This window comes from Mobula hypostoma, chromosome X1 (assembly GCF_963921235.1).
Source record: "Mobula hypostoma chromosome X1, sMobHyp1.1, whole genome shotgun sequence".
NCBI lineage: Eukaryota > Metazoa > Chordata > Chondrichthyes > Myliobatiformes > Myliobatidae > Mobula > Mobula hypostoma.
The window spans coordinates 25,945,211-25,973,009 of record NC_086128.1 but is presented as its reverse complement, the minus strand read 5'-3'; the positions used below and the strand labels follow the sequence as shown (position 1 = coordinate 25,973,009).

General features: G+C 46.8%; 1 protein-coding gene across 2 annotated transcripts in view; it reads left to right on the top strand.

Annotated features, from left to right (window-relative positions):
* The window catches only part of LOC134340336 (mitogen-activated protein kinase kinase kinase 12-like), a 34,971-nt gene extending 15,909 nt beyond the window's left edge, over positions 1 to 19,062 (top strand). For both annotated transcript variants that reach the window (XM_063037452.1, XM_063037453.1), the window contains exons 5-14: positions 315 to 473; positions 2,128 to 2,286; positions 2,503 to 2,611; positions 3,003 to 3,112; positions 3,371 to 3,487; positions 10,416 to 10,529; positions 11,326 to 11,926; positions 12,206 to 12,273; positions 12,600 to 12,852; positions 14,677 to 19,062. In XM_063037452.1, coding sequence (XP_062893522.1) covers positions 315 to 473; positions 2,128 to 2,286; positions 2,503 to 2,611; positions 3,003 to 3,112; positions 3,371 to 3,487; positions 10,416 to 10,529; positions 11,326 to 11,926; positions 12,206 to 12,273; positions 12,600 to 12,852; positions 14,677 to 14,778 — 1,792 coding nt within the window. In that variant the 3' untranslated portion in view covers positions 14,779 to 19,062. The remainder of the gene's footprint in view (positions 1 to 314; positions 474 to 2,127; positions 2,287 to 2,502; positions 2,612 to 3,002; positions 3,113 to 3,370; positions 3,488 to 10,415; positions 10,530 to 11,325; positions 11,927 to 12,205; positions 12,274 to 12,599; positions 12,853 to 14,676) is intronic.
* The last annotated feature ends 8,737 nt before the right edge of the window (positions 19,063 to 27,799 follow it).

The following is a 27,799-nucleotide window of genomic DNA, read 5'->3' as shown; positions in this document are numbered from 1 at the left end:
ACATCACCAGGGACAGACAAATGCCTGGGGTTGGGGAGGGATGGTTGGGGGATTGTTCCCAAGGAGCATCCGAGGGATGAGTGAGGGGGAGCAGGAGAGTAGTGAAGTGTGTTGTGCCCCATTCCTAATACTGTACTTGTTACTGACCCTCTTCATCCCAGTTACTGTCCCTCATTACTTACTGACCCAATTTCCCCTTGCATTACAGAGCCTGTTTGCAGACTTTGTTACAGTTCTCATTACAAACCCTGTTAGGGGCCTCATTACAGTCCCCGTTACTGACCCCATTACCAAACCTGCCCTCTTTGCCACAGCATGCTGATCACCTCCGACGATGTGGTGAAGATTTCCGACTTTGGAACGTCCAAAGAGCTGAGTGACAAGAGCACCAAGATGTCGTTTGCCGGCACTGTGGCCTGGATGGCTCCCGAGGTGATTCGCAATGAGCCAGTATCAGAGAAGGTGGATATCTGGTGAGTGGCAAATGCCAGAGAGGGGAAGGCAATGGGGTCACTGTGGATGGGAGGTCACTTGTGCAAAATCTGATGGAACAGAGGTCACCAGAGAAGGGAGATCATTGGAGCAGTCTTATCAGCCTGGACCAGGGTCACCGGCAGTGGAGGATGGGGGCGGGGGGTGGTGGTGCAGTGGAGGAGGCAAACTGAAATTGCACTGTGCTCCCGGTGTGAGCCTAGCACCAGATGTAGAATGGCCTCTCCTATAGTCCCCTGTCCATATATTGTGTCAGGAATGGGGCAAATTCTGCCCCATCTGAACCTTTTGCACTAAGGATGTGCCAATCAATATTTGGGAGGTTGAAGTCCCCCATGACAACAACCCTGTTACTTTTGCACATTTCCAAAATCTGCCTCCCTATCTGCTCCTCAGTGTCTCTGTTGCTATTGGGATGTCTATGGAATACTCCCAACAGTGATTGTTCCTTCCTGTTTCTGACGTCCACCCACACTGACCTAGTACAGTGGACAATCCCTCCAGGATGTCCTCCCTTTCCGCATCTGTGGTACTATTCCAGATTAGCAACGGCACTCCCCCATCTCTTTTACCTCCCTCCCTGTCCCTTTGGAAACATCTAAACCCCAGAAGATCTGGCAGCTTTTTCTGCCCTTGTACAGACAAGTTTCTGTAGTGGTCACAACATTGTAGCTCCAGCTACTGACCCGTGCTCTAAGTCCATCACTTGCATTAAAATAGACACACTTCAAACCATCCCAACTGACTGCGGTTTCGCCCTGCTAACTTTCTATCCTTCCTCACAGTCTCTCTACAGGCTGCACCTGCCTATAGACCAACTGCCCCAACAACTGACTTATCACTCTGGTTCCCGTCCACCTATCAAACCTTCCAGTTTAAACCTTCCCCTACAGCTCTAGTAAACCTGCCTTCAAGGGTATTGGTCCCCCTCAAGTAGTTGTGAACCCATCCTTTTTGTACAGGTCATATCTTCCCCAAAAGAGATCCCAATGATCCAGAAATCTGAAGCCCTACCCCTTGCACCAGTTCCTCAGCCACACATTCATTTGCCAAATTGTCCTTTTCTTACCCTCACTTGCACATAGCACAGATAGTAATCCAGAGGTTCTGTTTTTCAGCTTCCTACCTAGCTCCCAATATTCTCCCTTCAGGACCTCCTCCCTTTTCCCACCTATGACATTGAGAAATGTGCACGGTGCTCCCAGTGTGGGTCTGATCTGGGGATCCAGAGATGGGAACTGTGCACGGTGCTCCCGGTGTGGGTCTGACACAGGGATAGGGAGATGGGAACTGTGCACGGTGCTCCCGGTGTGGGTCTGACTCAGAGATAGGGAGACAGGAACTATGCACGGTGCTCCCGGTGTGGGTCTGACCCAGGGATAGGGAGACCAGAACTGTACACGGTGCTCCCGGTGTGGGTCTGACCCAGGGATAAGGAGATGGGAACTGTGCTTGGTGCTCCCAGTGTGGGTCTGACACAGGGATAGGGAGATGGGAACTGTGCACGGTGCTCCCGGTGTGGGTCTGACTCAGAGATAGGGAGACAGGAATTATGCACGGTGCTCCCAGTGTGGGTCTGACCCAGGGATAGGGAGACTTATTTGTTGTTGGTGTGATGGACCTCACTGTCCGCAGGTCTTTTGGTGTGGTTCTATGGGAGTTACTGACGGGGGAGATCCCCTACAAGGACGTTGATTCGTCTGCCATCATTTGGGGTGTTGGCAGCAACAGTCTCCACCTTCCTGTCCCCACGGGCTGTCCTGATGGATTCAAACTGCTCCTGACGCAGTGCTGGTGAGTCTCATCTCTCGGTGTGGTGGTCCTTCATCATACTCCTCTCCTCCCTCCTCACCACCCTACCCTCCCTCTCCATTGATTCACTCTTGCCCCTCCTCACCATCCCTGCCCCCTACCTGCAGTAACCACCCCTGATACCACTCCTCCCCTTTCCACCCCTTCTCTTTAAGTCTGCCCTCCACGCCACTGAATCCTCCCTCCTCGCCACTGCAGGAATGGGAAGCCGAGGAATCGACCTTCCTTCCGCCAGATTCTCCTCCACCTCGACATCGCCTCGGCTGACGTGTTGGGCACCCCACAGGAGACCTATTTCCAGTCCCAGGTACAGGGTGTAGGAGGGGAGGAGAGAAGGGTTAGAGCGGGGAGAGGTGGAGGGAGGAGAAGAGGACGTTACAGTTATCGTACTGCTTTACAGCGCCAGAGACCCGGGTTCAGTTCCCTCTACTGTCTGTAAAGAGTTTGTACGCTCTCCCAGTGACTGTGTGGGATTCCTCCCACATTCCAAAATCGTACGGGTTAGGCTAGTGAGTTGTGGGCATTCTTTGTTGGCACCAGAAGCGTGGCGACACTTGCGGACTGCCCCCAGCACCATCCTCGGACTGTGTTGGCGGTTGATGCGCTGTATGTTTCACTGTATGTTTCAATGTACGTGTGACAAATAGAGCTCATCTTTTATCTTTAATCCCTCTGCCCCCGCCCCTCCCCGTCCCCAGGCCGAGTGGCGACAGGAGGTGAAGCAGCATTTTGAAAAGATCAAGACCGAGGGGACGTGCCTTCACCGGCTGGATGAGGAACTGGTGCGCAGGAGGCGTGAAGAGCTCAGGTGGATCCTCAGGTTTCAGCCTGCCATGGTGGGGTGGGTGACACGTTACATAGTACAACACAGGCCAGGTGCCAGCTGCCAGACGTAGAACGGGGTGGAGGGGGTGACTGTGTTATACATTACGCAGCATAATGCAGGGCAGATGCAGTACACAGTACAACATGAGGTGATGTGATCAGGATCTTTATGTGACTGGGTGCTTATATGGCACAGTGTTTCCATCTCTGATCACCTCTCCCCTCTTTTCCTGATCTGAAGACATGCCCTGGACATCCGTGAACACTATGAGCGGAAGCTGGAACGAGCCAACAATCTCTACATGGAGCTCAACGCCGTCATGTTGCAACTGGAGCTAAAGGAGAGGGAGTTACTCAGGTCAGAGCTTGAGTGGGGAAGCGGGTAACGTGGTGGTTCCTGGGGCCAAATCCCATCCTGTGCTAGGATGGAGTATTCTTGGGACATCTGGCTGGATGCCCCATCCCTCTTGGATGAGCCGAGCTATCCCACGTACAGGGGGTCCCACACGGGCAGTGGGACTGCCCCTGTGATGGGAACTGATTGCAGAAGTCTTGTGAGACAAGAAGGGAGGGTGCATCTTCTTGCTGAGGGAATGCTGGGTCCATTCCTGAGATGGGTGGGTGGTTGAGACCATGTCTGGAGCAATGTGGACTGTATTACACTCTATACAGTTACAGAGCACAGAAACGGACCTTTTGGCCTAATTGGTCCATGATGACCAAGATTCCATCTAACCCAGTCCCATTTGCCTGTGTTTAACCCGTATCCCTCTAAACTTTCCCTATCCATGTACCTGTCCAAGTGCCTTCTAAATGTTAATGTACCTGTCTCAATCACTTCCTCTGGCAGCTCGTTCCATATAGAGACCACCCTCTGGGTGAAGACATTGGCCTTTGGGTTCCTATTATACCTCTCCCCTCTCACCTTACCATATAACCATATAACAATTACAGCACGGAAACGGGCCATCTCGGCCCTTCTAGTCCGTGCCGAACTCTTACTCTCACCTAGTCCCATCTACCTGCACTCAGCCCATAACCTTCCATTCCTTTCCTGTACATATACCTATCCAGTTTTTTTTAAGAGACAAAATCAAACCTGCCTCTACCACTTCTGCTGGAAGCTCGTTCCACACAGCTACCACTGAGTAAAGAAGTTCCCCCTCATGTTACCCCTAAACTTTTGCCCTTTAACTCGCAGCTCATGTCCTCTTGTCTGAATCTCCCCTACTCTCAATGGAAAAAGTCTATCCACGTCAACTCTATCTATCTATCCCCCTCATAATTTTAAATACCTCTATCAAGTCCCCCCTCAACCTTCTACGTTCCAAATAATAAAGACCCAACTTGTTCAATCTTTCTCTGTAACTTAGGTGCTGAAACCCAGGTAACATTCTAGTAAATCTCCTCCGTACTCTCTCTATTTTGTTGACATCTTTCCTATAATTCGGTGACCAGAACTGTACACAATACTCCACATTTGGCCTCAGCAATGCCTTGCACAATTTTAACATTACATCCCAACTTTTATACTCAATGCTCTGATTTATAAAGGCCAGCATACCAAAATTTTTCTTCACCACCCTATCCACATGAGATTCCACCTTCAGGGAACAATGCACCATTATTCCTAGATCACTCTGTTCTACTGCATTCCTCAATGCCCTACCATTTACCATGTATGTCCTATTTTGATTAGTCCTACCAAAATGTAGCACCTCACATTTATCAGCATTAGACTCCATCTGCCATCTTTCAGCCCACTCTTCTAAGTGGTCTAAATCTCTCTGCAAGCTTTGAAAACCTACTTCATTATCCACAACGCCACCTATCTTAGTATCATCTGTATACTTACTAATCCGATTTACCACCCCATCATCCAGATCATTAATGTATATGACAAACAACATTGGACCCAGTACAGATCCCTGAGGCACACCACTAGTCACCGACCTCCAACCTGACAAACAGTTCTCTGGCATCTCCCATCCAGCCACTGTTGAATCCATTTTACTACTTCAATATTAATACCTAACGATTGAACCTTCCTAACTAATCATCCGTGTGGAGTCTCGTCAAAGGCCTTACTGAAGTCCATATAGACAACATCCACTACTTTACCCTCATCAACTTTCCTAGTAACCTCTTCAAAAAATTCAATAAGATTTGTCAAACATGACCTTCCATGCACAAATCCATGTTGACTGGTCCTAATCAGACCCAGTCTATCCAGATAATTATATATACCATCTCTAAGAATACTTTCCATTAATTTACCCACCACTAACGTCAAACTCACAGGCTGATAATTGCTAGGTTTACTCTTAGAACCCTTTTTAAACAATGGAACAACATGAGCAATACGCCAATCCTCCGGCACCATCCCCGTTTCTAATGACATTTTAAATATTTCTGTCAGAGCCCCTGCTATTTCTACACTAATTTCCCTCAAGGTCCTAGGGAATATCCTGTCAGGACCCAGAGACTTATCCACTTTTATATTCCTTAAAAGCGCCAGTACTTCCTCTTCTTTAATCACATAGTTTCCATAACTACCCTACTTGTTTCCCTTACCTTACACAATTCAATATCCTTCTCCTTAGTGAATACCAAAGAAAAGAAATTGTTCAACATCTCTCCCATCTCTTTTGGCTCCGCACATAGCTGTCCACTCTGATTCTCTGAGGGACCAATTTTATCCCTCATTATCCTTTTGCTATTAATATAATTGTAGAAACCCTTTGGATCTATTTTCACCTTACTTGCCAAAGCAACCTCATATCTTCTTTTAGCTTTTCTAATTTCTTTCTTAAGATTCTTTTTACATTCTTTATAATCCTCGAGCACCTTAAACCTGTGCCTTCTGGTTCTTGATTCTCCAACCCTGGAAAAAGGCATCTTATCTATGTCCCTCAATGTCACTCCTCAGTCTCCTATGCTCCTAGGAATAAGACTGCAGGATTTTGTATGGAATGTAAAAATAAAACTTTTATTTTTAATTCCATCAATAACTGGAGTCGTAATGGAAGAAAATTTCATTTAAAAGTCCCGGCAACATTGAAAAATATCTTGGTGTCAGGATAGACCCTGGATTGGGTGCCCTAGTCGGGACTGGCTGAATACATTTGGGGGATGGTGTACAAAGCCAACCCAAAAGGTGGAAATTTTTGGGATGTACTTCATCCCTCAACTTTGCCAACTCTGCCCATAACTATCAGTCTCCTTACTGAAGGAATAATGTTGATGTGTTGTGAGATGTTCAGAGATTTACTCATACTCCTTCTCCCCCTCATCTCTGTCCTCCTCCTCACTAAACATCACCCTCATTTCTCTTTCTTTTATATCTTCTGCTCTGATTTTACCCCACCCATCCTTGCCCCCCCGCCCCCACCTTTACCCCAGCTGTTTCAGCTCTTTCTCTCACCCACTCACCACTCTTTGCTTGACCCTTAACCCCACCTGCTCTGCCCCTCACCCTCGCCACTATACTAAAACACTCTCTTTTCCTCTTCTACCCCTCCTCTCCCACCTCTCTCCTTGCCCTCACCCACCCATTGTACTTATCCAAACTTTTCATACATGTTGAAATCGAACCCGCATCCACCACTTCCACTGACAGCTCGTTCCACTCCTGCACCACCCTCTGAGTGAGGATGTTTCCCCTCTCTGCACTCTTTCAACCTTGTTTACATCTTTCTTGTAGTTAGGTGACTAAACCTGCACACGATACTCCAAATCAGCCCTCATACAATTTCAATATAACATCCCATCTCCTGTACTCAATACTTTGATTTATGAAGGCCAATGAGCCAAAAGCTTTGTTTACAACCTTATCTAGCTGTGACACCACTTTCAACTAATTATGTACCTGTATTCCCAGATCCTCAGTGCCCTACCATTCACAGTGTAAGACCTACTCTGGTTGGTCCTCCCAAAGTGCAACACCTCACACTTGTCTGCATTAAATCTCATCTGCCATCTTTCCAGCTGGTCAAGATCCCACTGATTAGTCTTTTTCGTTGTCCAGTACACCCTCAATCTTGGTGTCATTCACAAATTTGCTGATCCTGTTAACCACATTATCATCCAGATCGTTGATTTAGATGACAAACAACAACGAGCCAAGCACCGATCCCTGTGGCACTCCACTAGTCACAGGCCTCCAGTCAGAGAGGCAAGCGTCTACTACCACTCTCTGTCTTCTCCCACAATGCCAAAGTTTAATCCAGTTTACTACCTCATCTTGAATGCCAAGTGACTGAACCTTCCTGACCAACCTCCCATTCAGGACCTTGTCAAATGCCTTACTAAAGTGCATGTGGACAATATCCATGGCCCTGCCTTCACCAACTACTGATGTCAGACTCACCAGCCTATAAATTCCCCACTTATACTTAGAGCCTTTCTTGAACAACAGAACATTAGCTATCCTCCAACCCTCCGACACCTCGTCAGTGGCTAAGGACACTTTAAATATCTGTGCTAGGGTTCCTGCACTTGCCTCCCACAAAGTTCATGGGGAAACCTTGCCAGGCCCTTGGCATTTATCCACCTTAATTTGCCTCAAGACAACAAGCACCTCCTCTTCTGTAATCTGTATATGGTCCATGACTTCATTATTATTTCACCTCACTTCTATAGACTCTGTGTCTGTCTCCTGAGTAAATACAGGTACAAAAAATCCACTTATGGTCTCCCCCATCTCTTTCAACTCTGCACATAGGTAATCACTCTATTCTTCCAGTGGACCAGTTATGTCCCTTGCTATCCTTTTGCTCTTAATATATCTGAAGTAGCCCTTGGGATTCTCCTTCACCTTGTCTGCTACAGCAACCTCATTCCTTCTTTTAGCTTTCCTGATTTCTTTCTTAAAGTGTTCTCTTGCATTTCTTGTATTCCTCAAATACTTCATTTTCCACTTGCTGCCTACACCTGCTATGCACCTCCTTCTTCTCAAACCAGGGTCTCACGATCTCTCAGACTAAGGTTCCCAAGACCTATTAGCCTTGCCTTTTATTCTGACAGAAACATAAAAGCTTTGTACTCTCAATATTTCACTTTTGAAGGCCTCTCACTTACAGTGCCTATAAACAGTATTTATCCCCCTTGGAAGTTTTCATGTTTTATTGTTTTACAACATTGAATCACAGTGGATTTAATTCGGCTTTTTTTGACACTGATCAAAAGAAGAATTTTTTCGAGTCAAACTGAAAACAGATGTCTACAGAGTGATCTAAATTAATTACAAATATAAAACACAAAATAATTGATTGCATAAGTATTCACCCCCTTTAATATAACACACCAAATCATCACTGGTGCAGCCAATTGGTTTTAGAAGTCACATAATTAGTTAAATGGAGATTACCCCTGTGCAGTCAAGGTGTTTCAATTTATTGTAGTAAAAATACATGTGTGTCTGGAAGGTCCAACTGCTAGTGAGTCAGTATCCTGGCAAAAACTACACCATGAAGACAAAAGAACATTCCAAGCAACTTCGTGAAAAGATTATTGAAAAGCACAAGTCAGGAGATGGATGCAAGAAAATTTTCCATTCAATTTTTCAAGTGAATATCTCTTGGAATACTGTTAGGTCAATCATCAAGAAATGGAAAGAATATGGCACAGCTGTAAATCTACCTAGGGCAGGCTGTCCTCAAAAACTGAGTGACCGTGCAAGAAGGGGACTAGTGAGGGAGGCCACTAAGAGACGTATGACAACTCTGGAGGAATTACAAGCTTCAGTGGCTGAGATGGAAGAGACTGCGCAAACAACGACTGTTGCCTGGGTGCCTCACCAGTCGCAGCTTTATGGGAGGGTGGCAAAGAGAAAGAAACTCTTGTTGGAAAAGAGTTGGAAAAAAACTCTTGAAATTTCAGTTAGAGTTTGCCTGAAGGTATGTGGGAGACTCTGAAGTCAGCTGGAAGAAGGTTCTATGGTCTGAAACCAAAATTGAGATTTTTGGCCATCAAGTTAAATGCTATGTCTGGTGTAAGCCAAACAACAGCACATCATCAAAAATACACCATCCCTACTGTGAAGCATGGTGGTTGCATCATGCTATGGGGATGCTTCACTGCAGCAGGCCCTGGAAGGCTTGTGAAGGTAGAGGGCAAAATGAATGCAGCAAATTCCTGGAGGAAAACCTGATGCAGTCTTCAAGAGAACTGTGACTTGGGAGAAGATTTGATTTCCAGCAAGACAATGACCCCAAGCGTAAAGCCAAAGCTACACAGGAAAGGCTAAAAACAACAAAGTTAATGTTGGAGTGGCCAAGTCAGAATCCAGACCTCAATCCAATTGGGAATTTGTGGTTGGACTTCAAGGGCTGTTCCCTCACGATCCTCATGTTATCTGACAGGGCTTGAGCAGTTTTGTAAAAAAGAATGTGGAAAATTGCAGTGTCCGGATATCTAAAGCTAATAGAGACCTATCCACACAGGCTCAAGGCTGTAATTGCTACCAAAGATGCATTTACTAAATACTGACTTGAAGGGGGTGAATATTTATGCAATCAATTATATTGTGTTTTATATTTGCAATCAATTTAAATCACTTTGTAGAGATGTTTTCACTGTTTTCACTTTGACATGAAAGTCTTTTTCTATTAATCAGTGTCAAAAAAGCCGAATTAAATCCACTGTGATTCAATGTTGTAAAACAATAAAACATGAAAACTTCCCAGGGGGTGGGGGGGAGTTGAATACTTTGTATTAGTACTGTACCAAGCATGTCTCTGCCAGACAACAACCTGCCTCAATCCACTTGCCAGGTCTTTTCTGATACCCAGTCAATATGTGGAAAGTTAAAATCACCTACTATCACAAGCTTTATTCTATCTGCTATTTCTCTACAAATTTACAGGAGCCAACTCTAAGATCGGAGTTCAATTCCTGTCACTGTCTGGAAGGAATTTGTACGTTCTCACTGTGCCATGAAATTTTCTTCTGGGTGCTCCGGTTTCCTCCCACATTCCAAGGACATATGATTTAGGGTTAGTCAGTTGTGGGTAAGCTGTTTTGGAGCTGGAAACATGATGACACCAGCTCAATCCTCATTGGTTTGATTTGACACGAATCTTTATCTAATAATATAACCCCTACTACTTTAATGCCTCTCCCTCTAAGCTGATGGAACCCTGGAACATTGAGCTGCCTGTTCTACCCCTCCTGCAACCAAGTCTTACTAATGGCTTCCATGTCATAATTCCACGTTGTCTTCCCCTTCTCTCCATCCACAACCCTCCAGCACCATATTAAAGTTCTTTCCCTCTCCCCTTCCTTAGGAGAGAGGAAGCTCTGGACCAGACACATCCCAAGGTTTTCCGGCCGCCCCACCTCCGCCCGACCAATTCTGTTGATAAACTTCTGCTGAAACATCACCTGACGCACAGCAAGAGGTCAGTGCACTGAACTCAGCACGGCAGAGGTCAGTGGGTCAAGGGTCACAGCAAGGGGCCAGTGGGCTGGAGGTCAAAGTACATCAGCAGGTTCAGGGTCACAAGATGTCAGGTCAAAGCTGTTAGGTTCACTGCATCAAGGGTCATGGCTTGGGGGGAGGACATTGGGCTGGAGGAAGGTTCAGGGGTTACAGCAAAGATCATCACCCAGAAGGCATGGTTGGGGAATCAGAGGTTCAGGGTTCACAGCAGAAGATCGACAGGTTGGAGTGAGTGGGTTGTGGTTACGGGAGGAGGTCAGGGGTCAGAGGGAAAAAAGGGGTTACAACTGGTCAGGGTTCAGGAGGGGGTTGGGGGCGCGGATGTAGGGGACAAAGCTCATTACACCTCCCTCCCCCAGGACGGGCTTTGACTTAAACCCAACTCCAATCCTGACCTTCGCCCTGTTGCTGCAGGCCTAACCTCCTGAACTTGACTCTCTTACTTTCCATTTTAGGCTGGACCTCCAACCTTGATCTTTGGCCCTAACACTCCCTTCCTTCCCCATTGGAGGCCAGAATCCCCTGACTTCTGACGTGACACTCACACATTCGGACCTTTCACCCATTAAGAGACCAGGCTCTCTGATCCTGACCTTTGCCCCCTCCATTATAGTCCCAACCTCAGACCGGGACCCTTGACTTTATCTGCCACTCCTACTCTGCTGAGAGGTTGGGACCACCTGGACTTTGACCCCAGCAAGTCTTTGAGTCTGACCTCTGACCCTAACACCTTCTCGCTCTCTGCTCTGTTTCAGGCCAGACCTGCTGAGGTCGGAGGTCACACTGCCGAAGCCGGAGGGCCGCTGGAGAAGGGCAGGGGGGTCTGTAGCTGGTAGGGTGGATGGGGGAGAGGGGGGCTCCCCGGGCAGGGGCCGGACCCGGCCCAGGCCCCACTCTCGCTGCCGGAGGGGGGCAACCAGAGGCAGCCGAGGGGAGGCCGAACTCTGTGGAGGCCTGGGGGTTTCGTCCTGCCCCTGCTCCTCCAAACTGTCCCCTCCCCCTGCACCATGCCCAAGGGCTCCCGCTCAGCGCCCCCTCCCTGGGTCCTTGCATTCCTCCAGCCCCGACTTGTTGTGGGGGGCCTTGGGCCCTGCGGCCTGTGGTAGGCTCCAGGGCCTGGGTCCACAGCCGAGCTCCAGGTCTGATGCCAAGGAGGGGGCCCAGGCCTTGGGTAGTGGGACCGGGCCCGGGCCCAGGAACCAGGCTACAGAGCAGGACGGGCGTATGGAAGGTAGCCCTGGTGCCTTGGAGGGAGGGGGAGACAACGGAGGCCTGAGGCAGGAACCTACCGGCACCGGCAGATGCAACGAGGCCCAGGGGCCAGGCCGGGGCGAGGACCCAACATCAAGGAAACAGGTAATGGGAGTGGGTGAGGGAGGGGTGGGAAGGGGGCAGGGGGAGTGGGAATGGGAAGAGGAGGGGAAGGGGAGTTGAGGCATGGAGAGGGATAGAGGGATGGTGGTGATGTGGGAGGGAGGGATATGAACCCTCCCTATCTCTGTGATCCCCTCTGGTTATCTCCAGACACCTTGGGGTGGGTGGTGATGTAGGAGTGTGTCAGATGTTAGAAGTCGAGTCAGCAATGAAGAATATCCCTCACTTTACACCCCCACCCTCTCCCCCAACTTCTGGCAGAGACTCTGCTCGTCTGAGGAAGAGGAAGGAGAGGTTGACAGCGAGATGGAGTTTCCACGGAGACAGAGGTGAGAGGTTGCCCTGTGTTTTTGGTGAGGGGGAGGGAGATCTCTAACACCGGCCGCTGTGTGTGTGTGTGTGTGTGTGTGTGTTGAGGGATTATTTGTGGAGAGATGGGAGGGAGTGGTCTGTGAGAGGGATGGAGTGTGTAGGGAGGGGGAATGGTGGCTGTGAGGAGTGATGGTAAAGAAGGAAGGAGGGAGGAGATTGCGGGTTGGGGAGGAGTGTGTAGATGGGGATCAGGAGGCGTGAGGGGTGATGGTGGCAAAGTGGGAGGAAGGGGATGGGGATTCAAACATCCACTCACTTTCTCCCTCATGACTCCACCCCACAGACTCCACCACGACTTCAGTGCCTGCCCCTCCCTCTCCACCTGCAGCCTAGAGAACGGTTCAGTCTCAGATGAGGGAAACAGCAGTGAACTCTCCCCTGAACTGCCTGGCGCCCACACAGAGGAGAGGGGAGAGGAGAGATCAGATGAACCCCACTCCCTGGGCTCTGAAGTTCTGTCCGACGGTCTGTCCGAGAGGGGGACTGTCCTCCACCACGACTGTTCCCGGATCTGCCCTGACTCCCTGCTCCCTAAGGTAGGTCCTGGGGCCTTTTTCCCAGGGTACAGAGACTGACAGGATCCTGGGTGGGATGCTGGAGAGGATGGTGGAAGTGAGGAGGTGAGGAAGGAGGGGAATAGAGAGGAGTGAGTGAAGGGAAGGGTAGGAGAGGGAGGTAGAGAGCTGCAACAGGACTTCCTGACTGTTATATTCAACACCCTCTTTTAGATGTTAATAGAGTCACACAGCATGGGAACAGGCCCTTCAGCCCTGTTGCTCCATGCCAGCTCAGATTCCCAACTGTTAATCCCATTTCCCATGATTGGCCCATAATCCTATATATATCTGCCCAAGTGTCTTTTAAATGTTGTCAATGTACCTGCTGGGGAAATGTATGTCCACCTTACCAATGGCTCTCAAAGTCTTATAAACCTCTATCAGATCTTCCTTCAGCCTCTACCACTGCAGAAAACAACCCAAGTTTGTCCAACCTCTCCTTATAGCTTGGTGAAAAGGTTGCCCTCAGGTTCCCATTAAATCTACCCCTCTCGATCTCCTATGCTCCAAGGAATAAAGTCCCAACCCCTCTCTATTACTCAGTCCCTTGTGTCCCAGCAACATCCTCATGAATCTCCTCTGCACTCTTTCCAGTTAAGACCTTTCCTATAACAGGGTGATCAAAACGATACTCCCAGTGCGGCCTCACCCACATCTTGTACAACTGCAATGTAATACCCCATCTCCTCCACATTCAACACCCTGGCCAATGAAGGCAAGCATGCTGTACACCCTGCCTACATGGCCACTTTCAGGGAGCTGTGGACTTGGAGTTCAAAATCCCTCTGTACATCAGTGCTGTTAAGGATCCTGCTATGAATTATAACTTCTCCCCTTATATTTAACCTCCCAAAGTGCAACACCTCACACTTGGAGTTCCAGTCTTGATGAAGGGTCTCAGCCCAAAGCGTTGACTGTCTCCACCGATGCTGAGTTCTGTGAGCATTTTATGTGTTACTCTGGATTCCCTGCACCTGCAGAATCTCTTGTGTTTATCACCTCACGCTTGCTGGGTTTAAACTGTATCTCTGCCCAGATGTTGTGGGGGCAGGGGTCACATTTTCAGTACTGTGTTCAGCTCTGGTGACCCAGCTATAGGAAAGAGATTTATGAGGAAGGAGATTTATGAAGAAGTTAGGCTGGTTGGAAGTTTATTCCTTGTGGGAGACAGAAGTGTATAAAACTATGAGGGACATCAATAGGGTGAATGCACAGTCTTTTTCCCCAAGGGTGGAGAATCAAGAACTAGAGATGGAAAATTTAATAGGAACGTGAGAGGCAACTTTTTTCATATGGTACAAGCTGCCAGAGACATAAGGAGCAGAATCAGGCCATTCAATCCATCTAGTCTGTTACACCATTCCATCCTGGCTGATTTATTTTCCCTCTCAACCCCATTCTCCTGTCTTCTCCCCATAACCTTTGACACCCTGACTAATCAAGAACCTATTAGCCTCCGCTTTAAACAGACCTAACGACTTGGTCTCCATGGCCGCCTGTGGCAGTGAATTTGACACATTCACCACCCTCTGGCTAAAGAAATTCCTCCTCATCTCTGTTCTACTCTGAGACTCAGACTGTGTATTAACATTTAAAAGGCACTCATACAGGATGTGAATGGAAAACTTTACATCAGGGTTTCCCAACCTTTTTAATACCGGGTTGGGAACTCCTGGAGAGACGTGGGACAAACGCTGGCAAATGGACTGGCTTGGATGGGGATCTGGGTCATCGTGGATGGATTAGGTCAAAGGGCTGTCTCTGTCTCGGTGTTGTAAACTGATCCTGGTGTCTCCTCCACAGGGCATTGCTCCCAGCGAGGACTCGGACTGCGGTGTGCCTGACATGGACAGCAGCCTTTCCGTGGATACGCTGCTTCAGCCCCGGAGTTCCGCCTCATGGTAGCCTCTGGAATGGCTGGCCTATATATACTTAAGTTTGGGATGGAACTGCTCCGTCTCTTCTCCTCTATTCCCTTCCCCACACCATCCACCTTATCGCGTGCTTCCAATGCTGGAATGGAGACGGAACAGAGCACTCCACACGCGTGTAATCAGGGATCACACCACCTGCCGTGGACTTGACGCCCTCCCGATCTCTTCACCGAGGACACAAATATATTTTAGGTGCTAAGTTCAACAGCCCCAATCCATACACACAGGTTGTGTGTGTGTGTGTGTGTGTGTGTGTGTGTGTGTGTGGCACTGTGTGTGTGTGTGTGTGTGTGTGTGTGTGGCTGTGTGTGAGAGGGGGAGATGCATTGGACAGATAACACTCCTTCACATGGAAAGGGGGAGGGAGAGTGAGAGGGGGAGACTGAGAGAGGGAGAGAGAAGTGTGAGAAAGAGACAGACAGAAGCGAGAGAGAGGCTGCTGTCTCTCCACACGCACACAACACACACACACAAAATAAATGCGAGAATTTTAGACAAACATGTGGTGTGTGATGTCTCTGTATGAGTGGCGGGGTGGAGGAGATGAGGGAGAGCACGGGGGAGACCGTAGATCATGGAACAGTACAATACCTTTGCTGACTATGAGAGATAGGAGCAGAATTAGTCCATTTGGCCCATCGAGTCTGGTCCACCATTTGATGATGGCTGATCCATTTCCCTCTCATTCTCTGACTAATCAAGACCCTATCAGCTTTCGACTTAAAGTGTACCCAGTAACTTGGCATCCACAGGTGCCTGTTCCAATGAATTTCACAGATTTACCACTCCCTAGCTAAAGAAATTCCACCTCATCTCTGTCCCTTTATTCTGAGGCTGTGCCCTCTGGTCCTAGACTTCTTCACCATAGGAAACATCCCCTGCACATCCACTCTGAGGCCTCTCGACACTTAATGAGACCCTCCCTCATTTATCTAAGCTCCAGTGAGTAAGAGCCATCAAATGCTCCTCATATGTAAAGCCTTTCATTCCCGGGATCATTTTCATCAACCTCCTCTGGACCCTCTCCAAATGGCAGCACATACTTTCTTAGACAAAAGGCCCAAAACAGCTCAGAATACTCAAGCTATAGTCAGACTAATGCCTTATAAAGCCTCAGCATTATAGTACATCCTTGCTTTTATATTCTAGTCCTATTGAAATGAACGCTAACATTGCTTTTGCCTTCTTCACCACCGACTCAACCTGCAAATTAACCTTTAGGGAATCCTGTACAAGAACTCCAAGCCCCTTGCTAGTTCGGAATTTGAATTTCTCCCTTTAGAAAAAGCCTACCCTTTTATTCCTTCTACCAAAGTGCATGACCATAATTTTCCCTACACTATATTCCATCTGCTACTTCTCTACCCATTCTCCTAATCTGTGTAAGTCGTTCTGCAGCTTCCCTGCTTCCTCAACACTTCCTACCCCTCCACTGAGGCTCTGATTGCAGCCAACCAGAAAAGGCTCCCTTTGTTCCCACTCTTTGCCTCCTGCCAATCAACCAATGCTCTATCCATGCTAGTATCTTTCCTGTAATACTATGGGTTCTTATGAGGCTGCTTAGCAAGATATACAGCACTTTGTCAGAGGCCTTCTGAAAATTCAAGTAAACATCAGCCCCTTACACTCCTGTGTCTGCTCTCGGGTCCCTATTAAATCTCTTTCCCACTCTCACCTCAAAACTATGTCCTCTGCATTCAACCCTGGGGAAGAGAGCACCCTATCTGTGCCCCTCATGGTTTTGTACACCTCCATAAGGACACCCCTCAGTCTTCTACGCTCCAAGGAATAAAGTCCCAACCTGCCATCCTCTCTCCATCATTCAGTCCTTCAAGTCCCAACGACAACCTTGTAAATCCCTGTACTTTGTCTAGCTTAATGGTATCTTTCCTATAGCATGGTAACCAAAACTGCACACAATAATCCAAGTGTGGCCTCACCAACATCTCATACAACCTGCAACGTAACATCTGAACTCCTGTACTCAGTGCATTGACTAATGAAGGCCATTGGACAAAAAAAACCTTCTCCAACATCCTCTGCAGCCATGACAGGCTTCCTCACTGTCCGCTACAGCCCCAATCTTGGTGACATCTGCAAACTTGCTGATCCAGCTAACCCTATTATCATAGATGACAAACAACAAAGGACCCAGAACCGATCCCTGCGGCACACCACTAGTCACAGGCCTCCAATCGGAGAGGCAATCATCTACTGATCTACTACCACTGTAGCTTCTTCCACAAAGCCAATGTCTAATCCAATTTACTACCTCACTCTGAATGCTGAGTGATTGAACCTTCTTCACCAACCTCCCATGTCGGACCTTGTCAAATGCCTTGCTAAAGTCCATGTAGACAAAATCTGCTCCTTGCTTTCATCCACTTTCTTGGTGACTTCCTTCTGCAGTTTCATGCTTCCTGAACACTACCTGCCAACCTCTCTTCGTATAGTCTACAAACTTGGCCAGAAAGCCATTAATTCCATCATCCAAATCATTGACATACCAACATAAAAAGAAGCAGTCCCAATGTCAACCCCTGCAGAACACCATTAGTCATTGGCAGCCAACCAGAAAAAGGCACCTTTATTCCCACTCTTTGCCTTCTGCCAGTTAGCCAATCTTCTATCCATGCTAGTGTCTTTCCTGTAATATCACTGGCTCTTCTTAAGCAGCCTCATGCATGGCACCTTGTCAAAGGCCTTCTGAAAACCCAAGTAAATAACATCCACTTACTCTTCTTTATCATGCCTATTATTCCCTTATGTTGACTATGGCCTATTTTACCTTGTGCCTCCAAGTACATGAAATTTTGTCCTTAACAATCGACTCCAACATTGCTCCGGCCACTAAGGAATAATTTTCATTCTTCTGTTTCCATCCCTTCTTAAAGAGTGGAGTGACATTTGCGATTTTCCAGTCCACTGGAACCATGCCAGAATCTAGTGATTCTTGAAAGATTATTATTAATGCCTCCACTATCTCTTCATTTACCTCTTTCAGAACACTGGGGTGTAGTCCATCAGGTCCAGGTGACTTCAGACCTTTCAGATTCACAAGCATCTTCTCCCTTATGAAGGCAACTGCCTTCACTTCTGCTCCCTGACACTCTCGAACCTCTGGCATACTGCTAGTGTCTTCCATGGTGAAGACTGATGCAAAATATTTATTCAGTTCACTCGACATTTCCTTATTCCCCATTATTACCTCCACAGTGACATTTTCTGGTGGTCCAATATCTACTCTCATCTCTCTTTTACACTTTATATATCTGAAAAATCTGGTATCCGCTTTGATTTTTGGCTAGCTTACCTTCGTATTCCATCTTTCCATGAAGTCTGGGTGATCAGAATTGAGTGGAGTACTCCATCTCGACTGCAGCCTGACCAGAGTTTTATACAGCACAACCTGTCTCTTTGTTAATGTGTGTATGGACAGGTTCAGTCAACAAGGTGTGGTATGAAGTGTCCCAATGAGGCAAAGTTCTTTACCATGGAAACAGGCTCTTCGGTCCAACTTGCCCATGCCGACTATGGTGCCTTTCTGACCTGGTCCGAACTGGTATTGGTATTGGTTTATTATTGTCACGTGTACTGAGAAACAGTGAAAAGCATTCGGGCAGATCATGCCTAACGTAACAGACATCACAAGTGTAAAAAAGAAAACCAAATGCAGAATAAAGTGTTGCGGCTACAGAGACAGTGCAGTGCAGGCAGACAATAAGGAGCAAGGGGCACCATAAAGTATATAACATAAAACAGGAACAGGCCCTTCAGCCCACAATGTTGTGCCTAACTAATTAAACTAATAATTAACCATGAGAACTTTGGCCTAATTTAATCATGTGCTTCCAAGTACCCTAAAACCTCATCTTTTCATGGACTTCAACATCTTCCCAACCACTGAGGCCAAGCTGTTCTATAATTTCTTTTCCTCAGCTTCCCTCTCTCTGTACCTGTACCCTGAGCTCCCTCTGTTCTACAACACTCCCCTGTCATTTACCAGTCTCTCTGTGTACCTGTACCCCGAGCTCCCTCTGTTCTACAACACTCCCGTCATTTACCGGTCTCTCTGTGTACCTGTACCCGCAGTACCCTCTGTTCCACAACACTCCCCTGTCATTTACTAATCTCTCTGTGTACCTGTACCCCGAGCTCCCTCTGTTCTACAACACTCCCCTGTCATTTACCGGTCTCTCTGTGTACCTGTGCCCCGAGCTCCCTCTGTTCTACAACACTCTCCTGTCATTTATCGGTCTCTCTGTGTATCTGTACCCCGAGCTCCCTCTGTTCTACAACGCTCCCCTGTCATTTACCGGTCTCTCTGTGTACCTGTACCCCGAGCTCCCTCTGATCTACAACACTCCCCTGTCATTTACCGGTCTCTCTGTGTACCTGTACCCCGAGCTCCCTCTGTTCTACAACACTCCCCTGTCATTTACCGGTCTCTCTGTGTACCTGTACCCCGAGCTCCCTCTGTTCTACAACACTCCCCTGTCATTTACCGGTCTCTCTGTGTACCTGTACCCGGAGCTCCCTCTGTTCTACAACACTCCCCTGTCATTTACCAGTCTCTCTGTGTACCTGTACCCCGAGCTCCCTCTGTTCTACAACACCCCCCTGTCATTTACTGATATCTCTGTGTACCCATACCCTGAGCTCCCTCTGTTCTACAACAATCCCCTGACATTTACCAGTCTCTCTGTGTATCTGTACCCCGAGCTCCTTCTGTTCTACAACGCTCTCCTGTCATTTATCGGTCTCTCTGTGTATCTGTACCCCGAGCTCCCTCTGTTCTACAACACTCCCCTGTCATTTACCGGTCTCTCTGTGTATCTGTACCCCGAGCTCCCTCTGTTCTACAACACTCCCCTGTCATTTACCGGTCTCTCTGTGTACCTGTACCCCGAGCTCCCTCTGTTCTACAACGCTCCCCTGTCATTTACCGGTCTCTCTGTGTACCTGTACCCCGAGCTCCCTCTGTTCTACAACACTCCCCTGTCATTTACCGGTCTCTCTGTGTACCTGTACCCCGAGCTCCCTCTGTTCTACAACACTCCCCTGTCATTTACCGGTCTCTCTGTGTACCTGTACCCCGAGCTCCCTCTGTTCTACAACACTCCCCTGTCATTTACCGGTCTCTCTGTGTACCTGTACCCCGAGCTCCCTCTGTTCTACAACACTCCCCTGTCATTTACCGGTCTCTCTGTGTACCTGTACCCCGAGCTCCCTCTGTTCTACAACACTCCCCTGTCATTTACCGGTCTCTCTGTGTACCTGTACCCCGAGCTCCCTCTGTTCTACAACACTCCCCTGTCATTTATCGGTCTCTCTGTGTACCTGTACCCCGAGCTCCCTCAGTTCTACAACACTCCCCTGTCATTTACCGGTCTCTCTGTGTACCTGTACCCCGAGCTCCCTCAGTTCTACAACACTCCCCTGTCATTTACCGGTCTCTCTGTGTACCTGTACCCCGAGCTCCCTCTGTTCTACAACACTCCCCTGTCATTTACCAGTCTCTCTATGTACCTGTACCCCGAGCTCCCTCTGTTCTACAACACTCCCCTGTCATTTACCAGTCTCTCTGTGTACCTGTACCCCGAGCTCCCTCTGTTCTACAACACTCCCCTGTCATTTACCAGTCTCTCTGTGTACCTGTACCCCGAGCTCCCTCTGTTCTACAACACTCCCCTGTCATTTACCAGTCTCTCTGTGTACCTGTACCCCGAGCTCCCTCTGTTCTACAACACTCCCCTGTCATTTACCAGTCTCTCTGTGTACCTGTACCCCGAGCTCCCTCTGTTCTATAACACTATTTCTCTAGCCCTCTATTTTTCTTTCACGTTTGTGCCTGTCTGAGAGTCTCTTAAATGTCCCTAATGTGCCTCTACCACCACCCATGGTAGTGCAACCTGTCACTCTCTGACTTTCCCCCCATACATTCTTCCAATCACCTTAAATGGATAAACTCTGGTACTGGCCATTTCTGCCCTGGGAAAAACTCTCTGGATGTCCACTCGATCTATGCTTCTGATCATCTCTACCAAGTCATCTCTCATCCTCCTTCACTCCACAGAGAAAAGCCCGAGCTCACTCAACCTGTCTTCATAAGACATGCTCTGTAATCCAGGCAGCATCCTGGTAAATCTCCTCTGTATCCTCTCTAAAGATTCCACATCCTACCTAAAATGAGGCAACTGGAACTGAACCCCATATTCTAAATGTGGTCTAACCAGAGTTTTATAGAACTGCAACGTTACCTTGTGGCTTTTGAACTCAATCCCCTGAATAATGAGGACCAACACAGCATATGCCTTAAACACCCAGACACTGTGGGGTGAAGGTCCTGTTCTATGTTCTTACATCAGGAGGGAAAGTAATTTCTCTAATGATAGAGGAGGGAAGCATCTAAAGGATGGCGGGGAGGAGGAGGGCTTCATATACACGGGAAATGGTGGGGAGAGTGCGAGACTGGGTGTGTAGAGGGGTCTGTGCTCCAGACCGGCAGACTTCGACACTCTGGGAGACTTGCTGGAACGCCGTGAGGTGAGAAGAGAAGAGGGAGCCGAAGCTGAGCAGGTGGGATGTAACACCGGGCGTCATCAGGATCTGTCATCTGATCACCTGCCTATAATTTTCCATCTTTTGCCTCCCTTGCTTCTTCAACAATGGAGTGACATTTACAAATTTCGGTCATAGAGTTGTAGAGCACTATAGCACAAAAACAGGCCCATCGGCCCATCTAGTCCATGTTGAAGTGTTCATCTGCCAAGTCCTTGGATCATAGACCTTCATATCCCTCCCATCCATGTACTTATCCAAATTCCTCTTACATGTTGCAAATGAATCCACATCTGTCACTTCCATGCTGTCACCACCCTCTGCATGAAGTCCCCCTTCACATCCCTTTTAAACATTTCACCTTTCACCCTTAATCCATGACGTTTTGTTCTAGTCTCTCCTAAAGTCAGTGGAAAAAGACTGCTTGCATTTACCCTGTCTATATCTGCCCCTCATCATTTTGTATATGTCCATCAAGTCCGAACCTACTCAACCTTTCCCTGTAACTCAGGTCCTCAAGTCCTGGAAACATCCTTGTAAATTTTCTCTGTACTCTTTCAATCTCATTGATACCTTTCCTGTAAGTAGGTGACCAGAACTGCACACAATTCTCCAAATTTGACCTCACTAACATCTTACACAACTCCTGTACTCAATATCCTGATATATGAAGGCAGATGTGCCAAAAGCTTTCTTTACAATCCTATATACCTGTGATGTCACTTACAATGAATTATGGATCTGTATTCCAGATCGCTCTGTTCTAGCACACTCCTCAGTGCTCTACCATTCACTGTCTAAGTCCTACCCTTGTTCGTCTTCCCGAAGTGCAACACTTGTCTGCATTAAATTTCAACTGCCATTTTTCAGCTAGTCCAGATCATGCTGCAGGTTCTGATAATCTAACTTGTTGTCATTACACCCCAACCTTGATGTTATCTGCATATTTGCTGATCTAGTTTACCAGGTTATCATCTAGATTGTTGATAAAGATGACTTTTGAAGGCGAATCACTTACCAAACACACATTTCCCAGAAAACAAGTATCCCAATCCACACTTGTCAGATCCTTACTGATACCATCAAAATTGGGCATTCTTCAATTTAGAATTTTGACCCAAGGACTAAATCTATCCTTCTCTATAATTACCCTGAAACTAATGGAATTATGATCACTAGGTCCAAAAATTTCAAACTTTCTGAACGACCATGGGGAACTTTGTCAAACACCTTAGTAACATCCATATATGCCACATCCACTGCTCTACCTTCATCACTCCTCAAAGGACTCAATCAGGACCATGAGACATGACCTGCCCCTCACAAAGCCATGCTGACCAACCCTAGTCAGACTATACTTCAACAGATGCTTGTAAATCCTGTCTCTAAGAATCCTCTGCAATAATTTGCCCACTGCTACCAAAAGACTCACTGGTCTATAATCCACAGGGTTATCCATATTACCTTTCCTGAACATAGGAACAGCATAAGGCTTTTGACAAGGCCTTTGAACAGCAGCAAATTGGAGATTGTAAGCCTGAGAAGAGGTAGCTCACTCAGGTTCGCCAATTGTGTAGAAAAGGCAGCAATTCGCGGCAGTTTGGAGGTTTGAGCAGCAGCAAATTGGAAAGATCAGAAGCTTGAGAAGACATGGCTCACTCAGGTTTGTTGACTGAGTGGAAAAGGAAGTAACTTGCGAAGTTTGGTGCTTTGAGCAGCAGCAAATTGAAGAACAGAAGCCTCAGAAGACGTAGTTCACTCAGGTTCACCGATTGATTCAAAAAAGCAGCGACTCAGAGAAGTTTGGTGTTTTGAGCAGCAGCAAATCGGAGATTGGAAACCTGAGAATACAGAGCTCACTCAGGTTCACCGATTGAGTAGAAAACGCAGTGACTTGCAGCAGTTTGGAGCTTTGAGCAGCAGCAAATCGGAGATCAGAAGCCTGAAAAAGCGTAGCTCACTCAGGTTTGCTGACTGAGTCGAAAAGGCAGCGACTTGGTGCTTTGAGTAGCAGCAAATCGGAGATTGTAAGCTTGAGAAGATGTAGCTCACTCAGGTTCACTGACTGAGTAGAAAAAGGCAGCGCTTTGTGGCAGCTTGGCGCTTTGAGCAGCGGCAAATTGGAGAGATCAGAAGCCTGAGTAGACGTAGCTCACTCAGGTTCGCCAATTGAGTAGAAAAGGTAGTGATTTGCGGCAGTTTGGAGCTTTGAGCAGCAGCAAATTGGAGATCAGAATCCTGGGTAGACATAGCTCACTCAGGTCCTCTGACTGAGTAGAAAAAGGCAGTAATTCGCGGCAGTTTGATGCTTTGAGCAGCGGCAGATTGGAGATCAGAATCCTGGGTAGACATAGCTCACTCAGGTCCTCTGACTGAGTAGAAAAAGGCAGTAATTCACGGCAGTATGGTAATTTGAGCAGCAGCAAATTGGAGATCAGAATCCTGGGTAGACATAGCTCACTCAGGTACTCTGACTGAGTAGAAAAAGGCAGTAATTCGCGGCAGTTTGGTGATTTGAGCAGCGGCAGATTGGAGATCAGAATCCTGGGTATACATAGCTCACTCAGGTCCTCTGACTGAGTAGAAAAAGGCAGTAATTCACGGCAGTTTGATGCTTTGAGCAGCGGCAAATTGGAGATCAGAATCCTGGGTAGACATAGCTCACTCAGGTCCTCTGACTGAGTAGAAAAAGGCAGTAATTCGCGGCATTTTGGAGCTTTGAGCAGCAGCAGATCAGAGATCAGAATCCTGGGTAGACATAGCTCACTCAGGTCCTCTGACTGAGTAGAAAGAGGCAGCAACTTGCAGCAGTTTGGAGCTTTGAGCTTTGAGCAATCGGTGTTTGGGAACGATTGACAAGAACGAATTGAAGTAAGGCAGGGGCAAGCGGAGTGGCCATCATTGGAGTGGGATTTTTTGAGGCTTTAGCGCTCCGAGGCTTCAGCAAGCAGAGGCTTCAGTCAGGGAAGGCAAAAAAAGCAGTAGGTAGAATTTTATTTTCTGCCCCAGTTTATTGTTTCTCCTTCTTTATAGTTGCTCAGTTAGGAACAGTAGAGATGTCAGACAGGATAGTGGAATGCTCCTCTTACGGGATATGGGAAAGTAGGCAGACCTCCAGTGTCTTTGACGAATACACCTGTGAGAAGTGCATCCAGCAATTGGTCCTCTGGAACTTCAGAATGGTAATCCATGTGTGGAGCCAAAAGATATGAGGGAGATCTAAAATTGATTTTTTTTTTTTTGCATCTGTATTTACGCAGAAGACGGACAAAGGGGCTATAGAAGTAAGGCAAAATGGAATCAACTTCATGGACTCCATACAGATTCCAAAGGAGGAGGTGGTTGCTGTCTAGAGGCAAATTAGGGTGGATAAATCCCCAGGGTCTGACAAGATGGTGTAAGAGGCAAACATAGAAATTGTCAGGGCTCTAGCAGAGATATGTAAATCATTCTTAGTGACAGGTGAGATTCTAGAGGAATGGAGGAGAGCCAGAGTTGCTCCACTGTTTAAGAAAGTTTCTGAGAATAAACCAGAAAATTATAGGCCAGCGAGTCTGACATCAGTTGTGGGAAAGTTATTGGAAGGTATTCTAAGAGACCAAATATATATAACCATATAACAATTACAGCACGGAAACAGGCCATCTCAGCCCTTCTAGTCCATGCCAAACTCTTACTCTCACCTAGTCCCACCGACCTGCACTCAGCCCATAACCCTCCATTCCTTTCCTGTCCATATATCTATCCAATTTAACTTTAAACGACAACATCGAACCTGCCTCAACCACTTCTGCTGGAAGCTCGTTCCACACAGCTACCACTGAGTAAAGAAGTTCCCCCTCATGTTACCCCTAAACTTTTGCCCTTTAACTCGCAGCTCATGTCCTCTTGTCTGAATCTCCCCTACTCTCAATGGAAAAAGTCTATCCACGTCAACTCTATCTATCTATCCCCCTCATAATTTTAAATACCTCTATCAAGTCCCCCCTCAACCTTCTACGTTCCAAATAATAAAGACCCAACTTGTTCAATCTTTCTCTGTAACTTAGGTGATGAAACACAGGTAACATTCTAGTAAATCTTCTCTGTACTCTCTCTATTTTGTTGACATCTTTCCTATAATTCGGTGACCAAAATTGTACACAATACTCCAAATTTGGCCTCACCAATGCCTTGTACAATTTCAACATTATATCACAACTCCTATACTCAATGCTCTAATTTATAAAGGCCAGCATACCAAAAGCTTTCTTCACCACCCTACCCACATGAGATTCCACCTTCAGGGAACTATGCACCATTATTCCTAGATCCCTCTGTTCTACTGCATTCTTCGATGCCCTACCATTTACCATGTATGTCCTATTTTGATTAGTCCTACCAAAATGTAGTACCTCACATTTATCAGCATTAAACTCCATCTGCCATCTTTCAGCCCACTCTTCTCACTGGCCTAAATCTCTCTGCAAGCTTTGAAAACCTACTTCATTATCCACAACTCCACCTATCTTAGTATCATCTGCATACTTACTCATCCAATTTACCACCCCATCATCCAGATCATTAATGTATATGACAAATAACATTGGACCCAGTACAGATCCCTGAGGCACACCACTAGTCACCAGCCTCCAATCTGACAAACAGTTATCCACCACCACCTCTCTGGCATCTCCCATCCAGCCACTGCTGAATTCATTTTACTACTTCAATATTAATACCTAATGACTGAACCTTCCTAACCAACCTTCAGTGTGGGATCTTGTCAAAGGCCTTACTGAAGTCCATATTGACAACATCCACTGGTTTACCCTCGTCAACTTTCCTAGTAACCTCTTCAAAAAATTCAATAAGATTTGTCAAACATGACCTTCCGTGCACAAATCTGTTGACTGTTCCTAAGCAGACCCTGTCTATCCAGATAATTACATATACCATCTCTAAGAATACGTTCCATTAATTTACTCACCACTGACATCAAACTCACAGGCTGATAATTGCTACGTTTACTCTTAGAACCCTTTTTAAACAATGGAACAACATGAGCAATACACCAATCCTCCGGCATCATCCCCGTTTCTAATGACATTTGAAATATTTCTGTCAGAGCCCCTGCTATTTCCACACTAACTTCCCTCAAGGTCCTAGGGAATATCCTGTCAGGACCCAGAGACTTATCCACTTTTATATTCCTTAAAAACTCCGGTACTTTCTCTTCTTTGATCAGCATAGTTTCCATAACTTCCCTACTTGTTTCCTTTACCTTACACAATTCAATATTCTTCTTAGTGAATACCGAAGAAAAGAAATTGTTCAGAATCTCCCCCATCCCTTTTGGCTCCACACATAGCTGTCCACTCTGATTCTCTAAGGGACCAATTTTATCCCTCACTATCCTTTTGCTATTAATATAACGGTAGAAACCCTTTGGATTTATTTTCATCTTACTTGCCAAAGCAACCCCACATCTTCTTTTAGCTTTTCTAATTTCTTTAAGATTCTTTTTACATTCTTTATATTCCTCAAGCACCTCATTTCCTCCATGCTGCCTATATTTATTGCAGATATCTCTCTTTTTCTGAACCAAGTTTCCAATATCCCTTGAAAACCATGGCTCTCTCAAACTTTTAACCTTTCCTTTCAACCTCACAGGAACATAAAGATTCTGTACTCTCAAAACTTCACCTTTAAATGACCTCCATTTCTCTATTACATTCTTCCCATAAATCAATTTGTCCCAATCCACTCCTTCTAAATCCTTTTGCACCTCCTCAAAGTTAGCCTTTCTCCAATCAAAAATCTCAACCCTGGGTCCAGACTTATCCTTCTCCATAATTATATTGAAACTAATAGCATTGTGATCACTGGACCCTTAGTGCTCCCCAACACATACCTCTGTCACCTGTCCTATCTCATTCCCTAACAGGAGATCCAACACTGCCCCTTCTCTAGTTGGTACCTCTATGTATTGCTGCAAAAAACTATCTTGCACATATTTTACAAACTCCAAACCATCCAGCCCTTTTACAGTATGGGCTTCCCAGTCTATGTGTGGAAAACTAAAATCTCCCACAATCACAACCTTGTGCTTACTACAAATATCTGCTATCTCCTTACAAATTTGCTCCTCCAATTCTTGCTCCTCATTAGGTGGTCTATAATACACCCCCATAAGAGTTACTACACATTTCCCATTCCTCAATTCCACCCAAATAGCCTCTCTAGACGAGCCCTCTAATCTATCCTACCAGAGCACCGTTGTAATATTTTCTCTGACAAGCAATGCAACACTTCCCCTCTTGTCCCTCCGATTCTATCACACCTGAAGCAATTAAATCCTGTCTTGGGTATTTGGATAGACATGGACTGATTTGGGATAGTCAGCATGGCTTTGTTTGTAGTAGGTCGTGTCTCACCAATCTTATAGAATT